We start from the raw sequence: 17,633 nt of genomic DNA on the forward strand, positions 1-17,633 counted from the left end.
GCTCAAATATGACTTTAGAAAATGGGGAGAGCTCATAAGTAAGTTGGGTAAGGACGTCGCCAGGTTAACGGCGGTATACAGTGTGTCCCAGGCTGAGAGTGCATTAGAAGTTTCTAGATAACTATAATATGTAGATCGGAGATTTTTTGCACGTCATTGCTTTACAATATGGCGGCACTTCCGGAAATACCGGAAGTTGACAACAACTTTCTTAAAAATAGGTACTCCCATTTTTTATTACATACTTATATTCTCTGTAAAATTATATGAATTCTGATATTGACTCTTTATATCTAACTTTAACCGTTTTGAGAAAAAAAATATTTAAAATTTTTACACGAAAAAAACCGCCAGTCAAAAAAAATTGTATAGCGCAAACGTCAAATTTAGTGACAACCACAGAACCACAGTCAATGTGATATAAGGAGTTTTATTATATTTACTAGCGTGTACCAGCGACTTCGTTCGCGTCGAATTAATCATTTGTAATGGTGATGATAAAGCAAAGCAAGAATTTCCATTAACATACAAACTGGATAAATTTTTCTCACATTTATGTCAGCATGAGAAAAAACAATATGGCGATATTATTATATAACTTGGTTATATTTGAGGGGGTAGTTTCATCTCGTTGGAATTTGACTTTCAAAAAAATCCGTTTGCTAAAAATAAGCTTTTACGTCAAGCAGTTTAAGCAGAATCGTGGTTAAGAAATTACCCAACTTTTTGGAACACTCTGTATGATTTTTTAAAAAATTTTAGAATATGTAAAAAAACAAATAAATTATGCTTGTCCAAGCGTTTTCCCGAAAGACTAACTGTTTTTTAAATAACAAATATTGTAATATTTGAGGGGCGTTTTTACCCTCTTGGAATTTGAGATTCGAGAAACCCCTTCTTATCGAACCTCTACACCCCACGGTCAATCCGTTTGCCAAAAATCAGCTTTAAAGGTCAAGCTGTTTAAGCAGAATCGTGATGAAACACCCTATATAAATTTATAAAAAATCTTAAAATATGTAAAACAACTAAATAAAATATACATGTTTAAGAGTTTTTCCCAAAAACTTACCGGTTTTTAGATAAAAAATATAATTTAATATTTGAGGGATAATTTCACCCGCTTAGAATTCGAGTTTCGAAAAATCCCTTCTTATCGAACCTCTACACCCTAAAGTCAATCTGTTTTCCAAAAATTAGCTTTTTACGTCAAGCGCTTTGAGCAGGATCGTGATTAATCAATGACCAGATTTTTCGAAACACCCTGTATACATTTTTAAAAAATCTTAAAATATGTAAAAAAACAAAATAAAATATACGTGTTTAAGCGTTTTTTCGGAAACTTGACCGTTTTTAAAAAAAAAATATTGTAATATTTGAGGCGTGATTTCACCAGGTGGTTTCAGTTCTCTTGGAACTGGAATTTCGAAAAATCCCTTCTTATCGAACCTCTACACCCTAGAATCAACCTGTATGCAAAAATTGAGCTTCTTACGTTCAGTGGTTTGAGCAGGATCGTGAATAATCAGTATGTCAGTCAGTTAAGGATTTTATATATTAGTATATATTCTTATTACATTATTATAAATTTTCTACCTTGAAGAAGTCCCATGTGGCTCCATGCATTAGTGTCCCGTATTCCACTTCAGTTTGTGATGCCAAATCTTCGGGTGAGTTAATAGGTGCTACCATTCTTTCAACCGTGAGAAACGCAGCAAGATTGGCTGTGTAGCTGGAAATTATTATCAAAGTAAAAAACCACCAGCAAGCTCCTACAATTCTGCCTGAAATCGATCTTGGTGATATATCTCCACCTAGAAATCAAAAGAAAATAATCAAGAACTTCTAATACACTTATAATTTAAACAAAATACCCAACAATTTGTATTTTAATAAATGTTCAGGTTTAAAGTTCGTTACAAGTGGGGAATAATAAAATACTTAACTTTTAAGTAAATGTGTCTAAGTAATGATTACCTTGTTGCATAAATGCTGCTAAAGAAAACCATAAAGAGTTGAGTAGACTGAAGTCATTGGCCATAGTACCTCCACTGTTCATGTGTAGATGTGGTGGATGCCTGATTGGTTCCTCCATGTGATGGAGGATTCTCCATTCGTATGGAGAAAATCTGGAGACGACGTATAGTACGATGCTAACACCCACAAATGCAAACACCACACTAATCTGAAAAAATAATGTTCTCAGTTATATTGAATATCTGGTTGGTCTAAGCGTTATAGATAGAGGTTTTTAATTTATAAAATGCTGACAATACTCAATAATTATTATTTCACACCCTTGATTCTTTTGATTTGAATTCAACTTGCCAAAAGGTAAATAAAGTTTTAGATTTTATACCACTAAAATATGCAAAATTTTGTTCACTTCTACTTTTTACATGCAGAGTTAAAAAATGTTTAAGATTTTACGAACATTATATTTTAATGTATATTTAATTCTAATCATTATTAAATAAATGTTTTGTAATATAAATATTGTGTTGTTTTACTATTCCCAATAGAAACTAATTTAAGTTACTACCTCTCTTTACTCTTAAGTTTTATATTTTATTTTAAAGACAGAATATATGTTTAGCTAGAACTTGTAGCTTAATAGTTGAAATCTAATTATAAAAATTGGAAGAACAGCGATTCAAATAAAGGCGGGTTATGATGTCGGTAGTGAAGGTTTTTTTAATGTGTAGAAAACTGGTTCTTTCTCCTGCTAGGCGGCGCTAATATACGGCTCCTAAAATAACACGGGAGTGGGCAATCTAAAAGTTATCTATGGAACAAGTTTTAAATTACGCATTAGTGTAGACTGTACAAAAATTACATTTTATATTAAATGTTATATAGTTATATTTCTTATATCTATCAAAAATAGTAAATAAAACTAACTTTAACACTAACTTTAACCGCAAGGGTAGATTTAATGATACTTTAACAGCGAGGATAGGTTAAAAACTTTATTTCTTCTCGCACGTTTTTTAATTGCTTCCATTTTTGAAAATTTTTGTATTCCTTTTATTCGTATTAGTATAAGTTATTCGGGATTTAAATAGAAGTTGTTTGGATATGGCGAGTATCTGTTGGTAATTTACTTATTTCGTTTTGAGCCATTTCTGGCTCCAATTCAATCAGCAATCGACACGAAAGAGAATTAAAAAATATTGACTCAAAACCATAGATAAACAAATAAAAAGAGACTGGCAAATTAAATGGCAAAGAGAGGGACAACGTTTCCGTAGCGAAACTCAGAACGCAAAATTTCGTTCTATTTATGTTGATCTGCGCATTGCGTCTATTGGGGCCACTATCTCATTCTAATATAACAAGAGAGAAAGAAGCAGCAATATAAAACGTAATTTCTAAATAGAAATTAGACCAATCGCTTTTCGTTTTCTTCATCATGACAACCAAGATGACAACATCATGACAATTCGTCATGTTTGTTAATTTTTCTTTTGGTGATTTACCTTTTTTTCTAAACTCTCCATTTTATTGACTTATGAATATGGATAGGGAACAAATTCCTTTGTTCCATATATGTATTTATATTTTGTTACTTATAATTTTAGGTTATACTATTTGTTATTTTATTTGCTGCAGGAGCCAGTATCATCTATTTTTTATATGTATTGGTGCCCCATTTCTCTGATAGATATGTTAAAGACACCCTGTAAAATAAAAGTAAGTAGTTATATTTATCATCTTATTAAGAAAAACGTAGAAGTAGTAGTGTCAAGAATATTTCGAACCTCTCTTAACATAACAAATTAATACAATTAATTTTTTGAGTAGGTAGTTTATAGCTGGTTTATAGTAACCAGAAACTTTATTAATATACCTATTTTACTTTTGTTTTAGGATTAAAACTGGACTTGAAAATGGTTCAGGATCATGATTCTCGTAAAGTCTTCTTTTTCTTGGATATTCACTTTGTTATTGCAATTAGGCAATTTTTTCGAAAATGAGATTTTCAATGCCCTTTAAAAAAATTGGCCGATCGTTTCCTGCAACAGTCAGTTCTTCTGCAGTTAAAATTGGTAGGTGGGTGGAATAAACACTGTTATTTTTTGTTATTATATTATAAAAAGTTTATTTATTTTTATGTATAAATAAATATGTTTATAAAACAGTACAATTTTTGCTTTTTTTATAATTTCCTTTATAATAGTAGTATTCTTTCGTTCTGAAAGAAACTGTAAATTTTCACTTAAACTGATTTATTCCCTACACCACGTTCCTTTTAAGTGGTATAGGGAATAAATCAGTTTAAGTGAAAATTTTCAGTTTCAGAATGAAAGAATACTACTAATAATGGCTAATTTAAATTTTCCGCCAGCCAGAATGTGCGGTAATGTTCTCATATAAAGTACACATAATAAAGAAAGATAGCAATAAAGACGTACGTCCTGCCATGGTCCTGCTAATTGGTTTCAAAATTGTTATTCTGAGTTGCGCTACGGGAACTCCCGAAAAAATCTTTTCGGTCGACGATAAAATACCATTTTATCGTCTTGTATAAAAATAACTATTAATTTACGCTAATATTTGGACACTTCAACATTTGCATGGAGTCTACTTACAATGAGCTACTCGGTAGTACTTCTGGTTCATTTGATGGTACTGCTACTGTACTCTATATCTATTTCATACTTTTTTTATTGTTATAATGTGTAAAGTAAAACCAAAAGCAAATAAATTACTAGAAATCACTTAAGGTGAACTTCTTCGCTGACCATATGCATCTTACCCATATCTCTTGAGACAAGGGATTGAGGAAGCTGAAAACTCCAGGTTTCTGTTTCATGGGCTTCTTGATCATTATGGAGATACCAAGCGACATGAACGGTTTGCTGAAGTCGATTACTCGTTCACGAGCCGATGTTATTGTTATTGGTGCTATTGCCAAATCTGCTTCCTAAGAGAAAACATTTGAATTGTTAAGAAATTGTTTTTATCTTTCTCACTAATAATTAAGTCAAATTAAAATGAACTTATATATACTCAAAGATAGTTGTATTTTTATATTGCAACTTACATTTCTAACCAGTTCACCAACCATGCCATCCCATCCACCTTTAACTTCTGTATTTTCAGAACCATATTTCCCATCTTTTACTATTCGTAGTTCATCTAGAAACAAACGTCTTGAAATTTAACATCTTTAATTAATATATGAATTAAAATTTTATGTCTCAAACAATATCAATGTTATGTCCATTGTTTTATATATTTTGTTGCAGAAAGTTTTATCTCCATGGAATAAATCTTGGTAAATATAGCAATAGAATTTCTTCTTCGTTAAAGCAACTCTCATATGTTTTTTGAATTTTTCAATTCCATACAATTTGCAACATTTTTCAATTTTCAATTATTCTACTATTAAAGCCGACAGACCACAAATCAGAGATCTTTAAGAGTCCGTTTCATTAGTCCGGAAGAGTAGCAAAATAAGCGTTCGGCATTCAACGTTTTATGTAAAGCTGGCTAGGTATTTTTACACAAATGAAGAAGAAAATTAAAGATCAAGGACTATACTATATCCGTATTGTAGCACATTTTTAGACAACTTCTTTACTTTTAAGATTTTGATGGTCAAACATCAACAAAATATTCCTTATGTTTGGACTAAATTTTCTCGAAAATAAAGACATAACTTAAAATACCTTTACAAACGAAAATAGATTGAAGTTTTGTGATTACAGCAATATATAATTTATACGGTTTTGTAACAAATTTCTCGCTATTTTATTCCAAATGCTGATGCCATGCAAACCTTAATCAAGCCTTAATCCAAGCACGTGTGTTTGGAATTTTGGATGTGGCTTAACATGACAGGATCGGGCTAAGTCTTAGGCAGATTTCTGAAATATAATATATATTTCCTTCGGTCACACACCCGCTTTTACCCGACCCCTGAGAACGACCCGAACAGTACAGCGTAATAGCACAAATTATACAGATTATAAACTTTGTTTTTTCTTTATTATTTTTCGTGGTTCCAATTTTCGGAATCGGACACTAGTTAGGTTACTAGTTTGCGCACATTGTCGTTACGCATATTGCGCACATTGCACGCCCACTTATGGCCTCTAAAATTGTGCACAGCGCCCGACCGGCACAGTTATTAGAGAGATATCGGAAAACCGAATAGCGTCATGCAGTATTTACGCGTACTTTATCATGGTTACGATATGCGCGAGTCAATTTTTAACGCAACACCCGCTAATAACGTTACCGCCTGACGTAATTTGCGGATCAATTATACCAAGCGCCATTTCTAAATAACGTTTAAAAATTGCTTAAATGGGCATGTGCGGGTATTTGACAACCGGGGCCGGCCGGCGAGATCTTTTATTTTAGGTTATGTTTGAATTCTTTTGAATTATTACTTTAGTTTTATTAGGTAATTTGAACTTTAAGTAGCTGGGATTAGTTTTAATTAAATAAATATGGCCCAAAATATGGATATAGTCTAAAAAATGAATAACTTTGAATTTTGACAGTTATTTTTTACCAACATGGCAAATATAAAATCCCTCTATCAAAAAAGTTACTGATATTCTTTAAAATGAGTGCCTGAACGAATCAAATAGGTGACTCTTTTTACTTTCGTGAAATAGAAAAGGAAAATAATAAAACAAGTGACAGTTCTTCCCTTCTTGCAAAAATCAACGCAAAATGTCATAATTGACAAAAGTAAAATGTCATCAGCCTTTGACATTTCTAAATATCAGACCAATGCCGTCTCTAATAGAACAGCCTCGGAGCGAGATTTTTGACGTCACGCTAGTTAGGTACCACGGATTAATAAATATGTTGTAGAATACATGGAAAACATAAATATTCCTCGTATTTTTGGTTTGTATTTTAAAAATGATATAGTTTACATGAAATATACATAATATACAGTTAATAAATACAATATATATATATATATATATATATATATATATATATATATATATATATATATATATATATATATATATATATATATATATATATATATACCTATTTATAGTAATAAATACTTTGGCAAATATATTATGAACCATACAAATGCAGCAAATGTTTTACAATACACAAATAATGAATAGGTACATAAGATAATGGGTAAAATGTAAAATATATTTTAAATTTTGGGGTTTGAAAATCGATCTAATTTGACAAAAAACATTCAATATCTACTAATAGTAATATATTATTATTTGCATTCACAAAATTTATATGTATATTTTGAAAGCATCAATGTTCGAAAACTTATATTTGCAAATAATACAATATCATAGAAAAAAAGGCGTCAGCGATGGCTATTAAATAAAGATCGCTGTCATTTTATATGTAAAAGTATTTTAAAATTTTTGGTTTTCTTGGGATTTAGGTTCGGGAAAAACTCTGATTAAGTTTTAATTTGGTTTTTCATTATATTATATAGCTAACGTTTATAGCCTTCATCAGTGTTGTGTCATATGAAAAAAATAGTGTCGAATATAATTCAAAAAAATACATATACGAGGTATAATTATGTTTTCCGTGTATTCTACAACATAATTAATCCGTAGTATCTAACTAGCGTGACGTCACAAATTTCGCTCTGAGGCTGTTCTATTAGAGACGGCATTGCATCAGCATGGCGGCAAGTTGCTAACCTAATAAAATTTACACTAGAAAAGCCCGCGGGAACTGTCAAATTCAAAGTTATTCGTTTCACAGACTATACCACCTCTTCCAATATTAAAGAACCTATAAAGAGGCTTTGGTTTACAGCAGATGACGACTTAGCCCTTCTAAGAGAATTTGTTGCTTGTTGCCCTAAACCCACTGGCAGACGTTGAACAATAAAGCACTGGAAATAAGCACTTTAGCCCTTTAGTTTTAAAATACCTAGTAAACAAAACAATTTCAAAGTTTTAAATTCAAAGTTAGGTTAAGTTTAAATAGCGGACGCGACGCGAACAGAATTCTTTCCGATCCGATAACTATAAATGAAGAGAGTTAATACCACTCACGTACAGGAAATAACACCTGGGGTGCAACTTTGTTCAAGTTAGCAAGCGATCGTTTAGAAGCGATGTCAAAACCAGATCGATACTATGTTCATTGCAAAACTATTGTCGCTCAAATGCTGCGAAATATGGTATCACTATCACACTCTTGCACACGTGTCTAGACTGTCGCCTCGCCACAAAGCGAGAAATCAGAATATCGCTACGAATCATGTTGCTACTGAACATAGTGCATCAAGCTACAAATTACTTTGCTATCGCTTTGAAACATGAACAAAGTTGCACCCCTGGCCTTGTTAACGTCCATGCCCGCTATTCGGTTTAGCGATATCTCTCTATTACGCTGTTTATTGTTATTTTACGCGAGTTTATTTTTGCTCACAAGAAATTTTACTCGTTTGCACATCGTCATAAAAAACAATTTTCGTACCACGAATTAGGGATAAGATTTTTATCTGTATACATATAGTAACCTGTTGGTGAGTTATAGCTGGAATAACTGACCCAACTCTGATTTATTTATTTAGATTACATAATACAATACCTATAATTTTTATAGACAGAAAAGAAAATTATAAAAATAATATTGATATTTGATATTGAATGGGGATATTTTGTATAGGCTGAATTTAAATCCATAAGAACATACTTCAATGTCAGTTAAAAATTGTGTTGCACAACTTCAATTCCCTTATGTGAAACGTCAATTATCTTGCTAGTAGTCCATTAAAAACTTACCAGCACGCCTTTGTAATTTCCCATTCGATTTTACATTGACGGGCAAACGAGGAAAGTCGATAAATAATTTAACCTGTTTTAAAACTAGGTCTTAGCTAGTTCGATTTAAAGGCCGACCTAGACATAGTAAGTATTTTGGTCAAGTTGAAAATATAATTTACTAAAATGTTTTTGCATATTTGTTGTTTTTCATTAAAAATCTATATGGCTATCATCACCATTACCTTGGAAAAAGTCTGGATTATTTTGCCACATTTTTTCATGAAAAAAGCTATTTTTTCTTCTGATAAACTCAGAACGTAAAGGCTTTTAATAGACATAATTTCTAAAAAACGCCCGTCATAGAAATCTACAACCAATTTGGATAAAAGAATGTGCATTTGCAGATGGCTTGGCAATTTTAGCTAACAGCGAAAAAGAACTGAAAAGAAATTTAGAAATCTGGCTGGAAGCTCTAGGAGAGAGAAATCTAAAAATCAACGGGATTAAAACAAAAGTTATGATTTTAGGTAAAACAGAAGTCAATATGAATATATTAAAAGATAAATGGACATCAATTTGGAACAAGACGATTCATACAAATATTTGGTAGTAACATCAGCAACACAGGAGAACAAGAGACGGAAATCATCGAAAGAATTGGCAACACGTCCCGACATTAAGAACAGTTTCTTAAATAAAAAGAAATCTCGAGGGCAGTGAAGGTGAGTGTATACAAGACAGTATTCATACCGACGTTGACTTTGGCTGTGAAAGTTGGGCATTAACTAAAAGATTGAAGAGTAAGATCCAAAGAATGGAGATGTTATATCTACGAAGAGTACTTGGGGTAACAAGGAAAGATAGACTAAGGAACAGCTTTATAAGAGAGGAACTAAAAGTAGATTCGATTCTGAATAAAATTGAGCAATGTCAGCTTAGGTGGTATGGACATTGGATTAGAATGAAAAACGTCATACCAGTAAAAGGCGTGTGGGAAACTAAAATGCAGGGAAAGAGACCAAGGGGAAGACCAACTAAAACACGGAATAACACGATAGAGAAGATAGTGTAGGATAGAGGACTAACATTAACAGAAGCCAAAAGTTTACCAAGAGACAAAAATAAATGGAAACAATTTGTGTATACTGTAACGGCATCATGTAAAGCAGGTAAAATATGATTTTCGAGTAGTTCCAAATAATATTCTGCTTTTAAATTTCGCGTAAAAAATATTGGCCCGATAATATTGTGTCCGAATATCCCTGCCCAAACATTTACTTTCTGTGGATATTGCGTCCTTGTTTCGACAAACCTGCGTTGGTTTTCTTTGTTCCAATATCGATAATTTTGAACATTGGGTTCAATATTTAAGGTAAACGTGCATTCTTCAGTGAAACATATGTTTTTTAAAAATTCTCTATCCGTGTTTGCTTTTTCCATCATATCAAAACAAAACGCCTGCCGCCGTATTTCGTCCCCATGTAGTAGCTCTTGGTGCTTTTCATATTTGAAGGAATAGTATTTATGTCGTTTCAAAATTCGAAACGCTGTAGTGTGATCTATTCCTATTTCATCCTCAAGTTTCCTTGTACTGATCTTTCCATCGTTCTCTTCCACGCACAATAAAACTTCCAAGTCGGTATCATTTCTTGCATCTTCTCTTTGTTCCTGCCTTGCTTCACATCTGCAGTTATTTATTAGGGTACTTTTGATCTCAAATCTCTGGATATTTCTTGCGATTGAAGATTTTCCAGGTATCGGTCTATTCGGATACAGAGCAGCAAACATGTCCGACACTTTTTGATAACTATTTCCTTGATAATACCATTTAATCATCAATACTTTTTCTTCGGTAGTGTAATTCATGGCTAATATTTTCGATGTAGGTATGAGTTTTTAATAATAATAAAGCACTAAATAGATAAACTTCTGAAATGACAACTTCATTTGACAGTTATCTTTTACCTTGACTGGTGCTCATAAGTAAATACAGGGCCATAAGAAAGGAGAAATATTTAAAAAGAAATCGGCGATAGCTCGTAAACGAGCTAATCAAAAATATCTAAAGTAATTAGGGAAGCCAATAATTGACCCCATTAAAATTTACATGGGATTTCCTATGTCCCGTCCGACGATGCAACACCCGGTATGTCTGAAGCAGTAAACTTTACCTAAGTATAAGTAAATTGCTAGTCGTGTCTGGATCGACCTTAATGCGAACTTTTCCACCAACAGACGCCGGTGGAAAAAATAGGGCAAGGTCTAGCGCAGCCCTTGCACCGACGGCAGCCGTCTGTTAGCGATCGCGTGTTCCAGGTGTAAATGTACGCTAGTATTGCATTGATTTCGACTGGAGAGACGATTAAATATTCAATGTTCCGTTGGCGGCGTTCCTTTCTAGTCGGGTAAAGGTCGAAAGGCTCGTTTTCTTCGGGCTAATTTGTTTTTTGAAAGAGGGCAATTTTTGCTTTTGAAGTTTCCTATTATTCATCAAGAGTTAAATTAAGTCAACAATGAGAACTGTTCTTTTTTTCAAGAAGACTGATTAAATTATTTATGTTAAATAAAAAATTGTGTGTGCACTATGTGCGCATATTTGAAGTAAAACTTCTTAGTAACAGCTATTAAATTGGAGGATTTGAGGAATATATATTTTTTTATGAATGCTTTTTAGAAACTTAAAAAAATAGAATTAATATAAAACCGTATACTATTCTAGCTTTATAATTTTACAATTTTTTTTTAATTTTTATTAAAAAACGATAATTCTATTACACGGCCGGATAGCTGCGGTCATTAAACAAAAACACCAGTGGCGGATACAGAAGGGGGGCGGGCCCATGGGGCCCGGGCCCCCCCTAAAATCTGTAAATTGTGTAAAATATTAGACTTTTGGGTAAAAAATGACACCGTAAAAAACATATTCTACATTGCTTTATATTTTGGCCCCCCCTAAATAAATTCCTGTATCCGCCCCTGCAAAATACTACTACATCTTTAGTTAACTCTCGAAAGAGTATGGTGACATCATGACATTGCTCGGATCGTTGTTCTCCACCCCTCTCTATCTTGAGCGGCTATAGAAGCCTTTTGCAGGCCGTGACCAATAATTTCTTTGGTTTGGTCCACCCAGCGCGTCGGAGATCTTCCTTTTGGTCGTTTGCCATTAATCCTCCCTTCGATTATGATTTTTTCCAGTCCATCTGTTCTTCTCCAAATGTGCCCGAAGTACCTAAGGTATGACTGGTTTATTTTGGTTGAAAGTCTTGTCAACTGCCTTTGAATTGATACGTGTTGGTCCGATGTTCTGTGTATGAAATTCGCAGCATTCTTCTGTAGGCCCACATTTCGAAAGCATCTATTTTTCGTCTATGCATAGGTCTCTGATGCATAGGTATGCATAGGTAGCGATAGGGAAGATCAATGCGTTTACTAATTTTATTTTGTTGTGATGGGATATTGCAGGGTCTTCCCATAACTAACTGCTACTAGCCAACAATTTGTTTTGTGTAGTCTGTGGTCTGTTTTTGTTTAAATGTTTTCTTCATTATTCATGTTGGGGATTTATTTTTAAATTAATATTAATCGTTAGGTAACCAGTAAACTCATAGAATATATATTTCTATTGCATAATCAAAATTGTAACTCTAAATTTTATATAACCAAATTGTCACTCTAAATCGCTGTCTTTTTTAAACAGATGTCACTTGTCTTGTCATTATTCAATTCATTAGAAGAATGTTGTTAGCAAAAGTTTCATCCGTTTCATCTAAAAATAAAATTTTAATCAATCACAATTGTTTATCTCAAACAATTACAAACGATTCATTATTTATAGTGATTTACAGTGATTTTATTAAATTATACGAATACTCTCGTTGATTATTGGTTTTAAATAATTATGACAGTGTCCTCCAATAAAAATGCGAGCTACTAACTCTAAATTCTAATTCTGAGCTGGCAAATGAGCTAGATGCTTTACCTAGACCGCTATTCAGAAGCTACAAACCTATCGATGAAAGTATGCATGAAATCAAGGTTGGTACAAAGTAAAGCAAAGTAAATATTTCAGTTAACGTCTCCTTTTTGCTGCCAGGGCTAATCTGGACGGGGCCTACTTTGTTTACGCGAAATCCGAACCGCGGTCCTCGGCCATATCATGGTCAATGGCCTACCGACTTGGTAACTGTCTAAATCAACTCTTACTCACGAGATATCCGATCTCATCCGGCCTCGAACCGGCGCCGGCGTGAATGGGCAGTGTGTGGCAATAGATTTTACACTTTTACCTTTATTGGACAAGAGCACGATACAGAGTTTCGAACCGGTCACCCGTCCATCCACTAGTATCGTCTTACGTCACTTAACTTCGGTGTTCTAATGGGAACCGGTGTTTCAACGTAGCTGGGCCGTTGCCAAGGTTGGTAAGTTTATTATAGTGATTTTTTTATCTTACACAGTTTCTTTTTTTCGCCCGTAGTTCTTGAAGAGCTTCGCAGTACAATTAATACCATCAAAAATAAATCCTCTTCTGGGACCGACGGGCTAACTTTAAAAATGTTTTCGAATCTGCCAGAAAGCACTCTGAATCACCTAACAACTTTAATAAACATGTCGTTCCAAAATGGTATTTTTCCAAAATGTCTTAAGACGGCAATAATCATTCCACTGCACAAAGGAGGAGACAAAGATGAAGCTTCTAACTATCGCCCAATTGCACTCCTTCCAACGCTATCTAAGATCATAGAAAGGTTGGTTAAAAGCAGGCTGGTATCTTTTCTGTTTAAGTACAAAATACTTAATGAATATCAATTTGGATTTCTGAGCAACAAGTCCACAAATGACGCTATGTTTTCCCTCCTTAATAAAGTTTACTCCAGCCTAAAACAACCATCATTCTACAGCAACAATTTTCTGTGATTTTTCTAAGGCGTTCGATTGTGTAAATCATAAGATCCTAATTAATAAACTGCAGCACTATGGGTTCAGGGGATCATCTCTCGAATGGTTTAAGTCGTATCTGAGCAACAGAATCAACTTGTGAGGGTGGATACCACGTTGTCTTCTAGCAAGCCAATAGAATGTGGAGTACCACAAGGCTCAGTACTAGGCCCTATTTTGTTTCTTCTTTTTATTAACGACATTGCTAACATAAACATCAGTGGCAAAATATGTCTTTTTGCGGACGACACTAGCTTCACTTGGAGCAACAAGGACATCGCGGCACTTCATAGGATTATATCAAATGACTTAATCACCATTAAATCTTGGTGCGATTCGAACCTCCTGAGTCTCAACATTTCTAAAACTAAGGCTTTGTCGTATAAAAACTCGTTGCAGCCTTTTGTACTTGACAACACCACCATTGACGTCGTAAAATCCGTAAAATTCTTAGGGCTTGTTGTGGACAATTCTCTGAAATGGGACATACATATCGAAGCTTTGTCGAAAAAATTGAGCTCTGCCTGTTTTGCATTAAGGTCTGTTTCTAAGGAGCTTAACTTGTCAGTGGCTAGAACTGTTTATTATGCACTTTTTGAGTCGCACCTCAGGTATGCCCTTCCATTCTGGGGTACGTGTTGTGCGGCTCAATTTGACCGCATTTTCAAGCTCCAGAAGAGAGCTGTTCGATATTCACTGGGACTAAACAGCAGAACTCATTGCCGGGGCTTTTTTAGAGAATTAAAAATATTGACTCTTCCTTCCTTATTTATATTTGAATCCGTTTGCCTAATACGTAAACATGTATCAGCTTCTCAAGAAAGGCCATCTCACACTTATCCACTCAGGAACGCGGAGCAAGATCTTTATCTACCTACCCCACGCTCAGAGTTAGTTAAAAGTTCAATATTATACAACTCGAAAAAAATGCACAATCACCTGCCATTTGAAATCAAATCCATAACATCATTTTTTTCATTTCGCAAAGCATTGAACTCTTATTTACTAGACAAGGCTTTCTACGCCGTTAATGAATTATATTTGAATTGAAAATCGAATTTGATCTTGAAAACACTGGTCTAATGTTTGCTATTGCTATATTTACTAATGACATCGAAATTAATTTATTTAGAGGTCATTGATATTTTGCTATAAACTGGCTAAATGTTTTTGAATATTATTTTAATTTTTTTTGTTTTTTGACATTGTAAACATTTATATATGTATTTTAACAATAAGACTGACAATATTATTTGTATAATATTTTGTATTATCTTTTGTTTGTTTGTTTGTGTACCTTGTTTTTTTTACTATGTTTGTTAGTTTACCTTTGTCCACAAATTGAAAAATTTTTTGACAATAAAGGCATTTATTTATTTATTTATTTATTTATTTATTTATTTATTTTTAGCCGCGTATGGCACAGATCGTTACCCAATGTTGTCACAAGCATATTTTTCATCGAGGTAGATTATCACGAGATAATGGGGTTAAATTATTTTACAAAGGGGTCGATCTACCCCGAATTGTGTAGCTGTGGCAACACTGCCGCTATTATTTTTCGTCTCGGTAGCTCGCGCGTCCCGGCCGTTTCGCGACCGTAATTCAAGGCCGTGTGTCGCATATTCTTAACTAAATCATAAAAAAAACAGGGTTTACATACACCAGAGAGAGCATTACTTTAAAAACATTTACACATAAAAATTAAAGTTTATTCTTAAAAAAATATTTTTTATAAAAAAATAATGTCATGCCTAATTTACTTATAGTAACTTGATGTTTTACCTTTCGTCTAAGGAGCAATCAATACAGTTCATGATACAACTAAATTTTACCATTCTTTTTTGAACGGTATTTTAAATTACCTTGCTGACTCAGCTACAGGCTTCTTTTCCATATTAATGGAAAAACAGTCGCACTCAATTTTTCTGTCTAGTAAAATGACAGCGCCAAAAAGCTTATTTGTGTCATTCCCCTTTAAACGAGTTGATTGAACATTTTCATTATGACCTTTTTCTTTAGAAATTATATTCATGCACACAAGTAAAATGTTTTTAAATGTATAAATATCAATAAGGTGGTTCTTACAATTAATGCTGAGTTTCTTTGCAATCAGATCAGCCAAGTCTTTACAGTACCCTTCAAATCTTTCGTTGCCAACTAGGTATTCTCCAGGTTCCTCTTTTCGTACCATAATATATGGTTCTTCCTGAAAATAATGAAAAATATAAATATTTATAACTCAATAGAATGATTTAGAGTACATTTTGCATGATTATTGTGTACAGTTCATACCAAAGAAACTTTTAATCACCTGATTAAACTTGACCGGCACAGCGTTGACCATTTTTATATATTTTCTCTTAATCAAAATATTTTAAGAAACAAAAATAAATTAATTATAAAAATATACCTTGGTTATGGTTTTATGTTCCGTTTCTATCGGTTTCCTGAAAGTTTTCTTTTACCGAACACGGTTCCTGAAAAATTCGGTTATAACTGTCACCAAACTAACCAGCGCGACAAGGCGTTTTTTTGTTTTGTTTGTCAATCAATGTCATTTATGTGAAAGAAATCAAGCAAATATTGGAAGTTCGAGTGAAATTCTCATTTAATGTCTAAAATTTGTTATAATATTTTGTATTTACATCCAAAAGCAATGGAGGTATATAGGCAGTAAAGGTAAATAAATTTCATTAACTAAATAGAATGACTTTTTAGGACCATCTAAACTTATCATGCAGCCATTGTTTCTTAAAGTCAGGAACATTTAAAGAAAACATGAAAAACAAGACAACAAATAATCGTGAATGTTTTGTAAGCTATACAAATATAAATATTGATTAGATTTGTTTATTTATTATTAATCTGTTTTAACATTGGACCTGCAAATCTTCACTTGAGCTGTCTAACGAGTTTAACAGTTTATTAATAAAGTACTTTTCAATATTAAACTCCATTGAAAAGAAGAAGCAAACATAAAAGCGGAGAATAAGTACATTAAAAATGCATAAAAGATTAATTTTATAATAAAGGTATTGAAATTTAGAAAACGTCAACATTTGACATTTTCAGTATTTTACCCATAGACAAACAAATAAAAAGAGACTGGCAAATTGAATGGCAAAGAGAGAGACAACGTTCCCGTAGCGCAACTCAGAACGCAAAATTTGGTTCTATTTATATTAATCTGCGCATTGCGTCTATTGGGCCCACTATCTCATTCTAATATAACAAGAGAGAAAGGAGCAGCCATACACAACGTAATTCCTAAATAGAAATTAAAACAATCACCTTTCGTCATCATGACAACCAAGATGACAACATTATGACAATTCGTCATGTTTGTTCATTTTTCTTTTGGTGATTTACCTTTTTCTTTCTAAACTCTCCATTTTATTGACTTATGGATATGGATAGGGAAGAAATTCCTTTGTTCCATATAGGTATTTATATTATGTTATTTATAATTTTAGGTTATACTATTTGTTATTTTATTTGCTGCAGGAGCCAGTATCAGCAGTATCATCTATTTTTTATATGTACTGGTGCCCCCTTTCTCGGATAGATATGTTAAAGACACCCGGTAAAATAAAAGTAAGTAGTTATATTTATCATCTTATTAAGAAAAAAGTAGAAGTAGTAGTGTCAAAAATATTTCAAACCTCTCTTAACATAACAAATTAATACAATTAATTTTTTTCATTTTTTGGGTAGGTAGGTAATTTATAGCTGGTTTATAGTAACCAGAAACTTTATTAATATACCTATTTTACTTTTGTTTTAGGATTAAAACTGGACTTGAAAATGGCTCAGGATCATGATTCTCGTAAAGTCTTCTTTACTTGGATATTCACTTTGTTATTGCAATTAGGCAGTTTTTTTGAAAATGAGATTTTTAATGCCCTTTTAAAAAATCAGTCAGTTCTTCTTCATTTAAAATTGGTAGGTGGG

The 17,633-nt window shown here is 33.0% G+C and overlaps 1 protein-coding gene across 2 annotated transcripts in view; it reads right to left on the reverse strand.

Annotated features, from left to right (window-relative positions):
• LOC115889934 (glutamate receptor 1-like) overlaps positions 1-17,633 on the reverse strand; it is a 68,631-nt gene that overhangs the window by 36,616 nt on the left and 14,382 nt on the right. For both annotated transcript variants that reach the window (XM_030910039.1, XM_030910038.1), the window contains exons 9-13: positions 15,768-15,888; positions 5,048-5,142; positions 4,760-4,927; positions 1,978-2,185; positions 1,597-1,814 (exon numbers count right to left, since the gene is read on the reverse strand). In XM_030910039.1, the coding sequence (XP_030765899.1) occupies positions 1,597-1,814; positions 1,978-2,185; positions 4,760-4,927; positions 5,048-5,142; positions 15,768-15,888 (810 nt within the window). The remainder of the gene's footprint in view (positions 1-1,596; positions 1,815-1,977; positions 2,186-4,759; positions 4,928-5,047; positions 5,143-15,767; positions 15,889-17,633) is intronic.

This window comes from Sitophilus oryzae, unplaced genomic scaffold (genome assembly GCF_002938485.1).
Source record: "Sitophilus oryzae breed Bouriz unplaced genomic scaffold, Soryzae_2.0 scaffold_857_pilon_pilon, whole genome shotgun sequence".
Classification (NCBI taxonomy): domain Eukaryota; kingdom Metazoa; phylum Arthropoda; class Insecta; order Coleoptera; family Curculionidae; genus Sitophilus; species Sitophilus oryzae.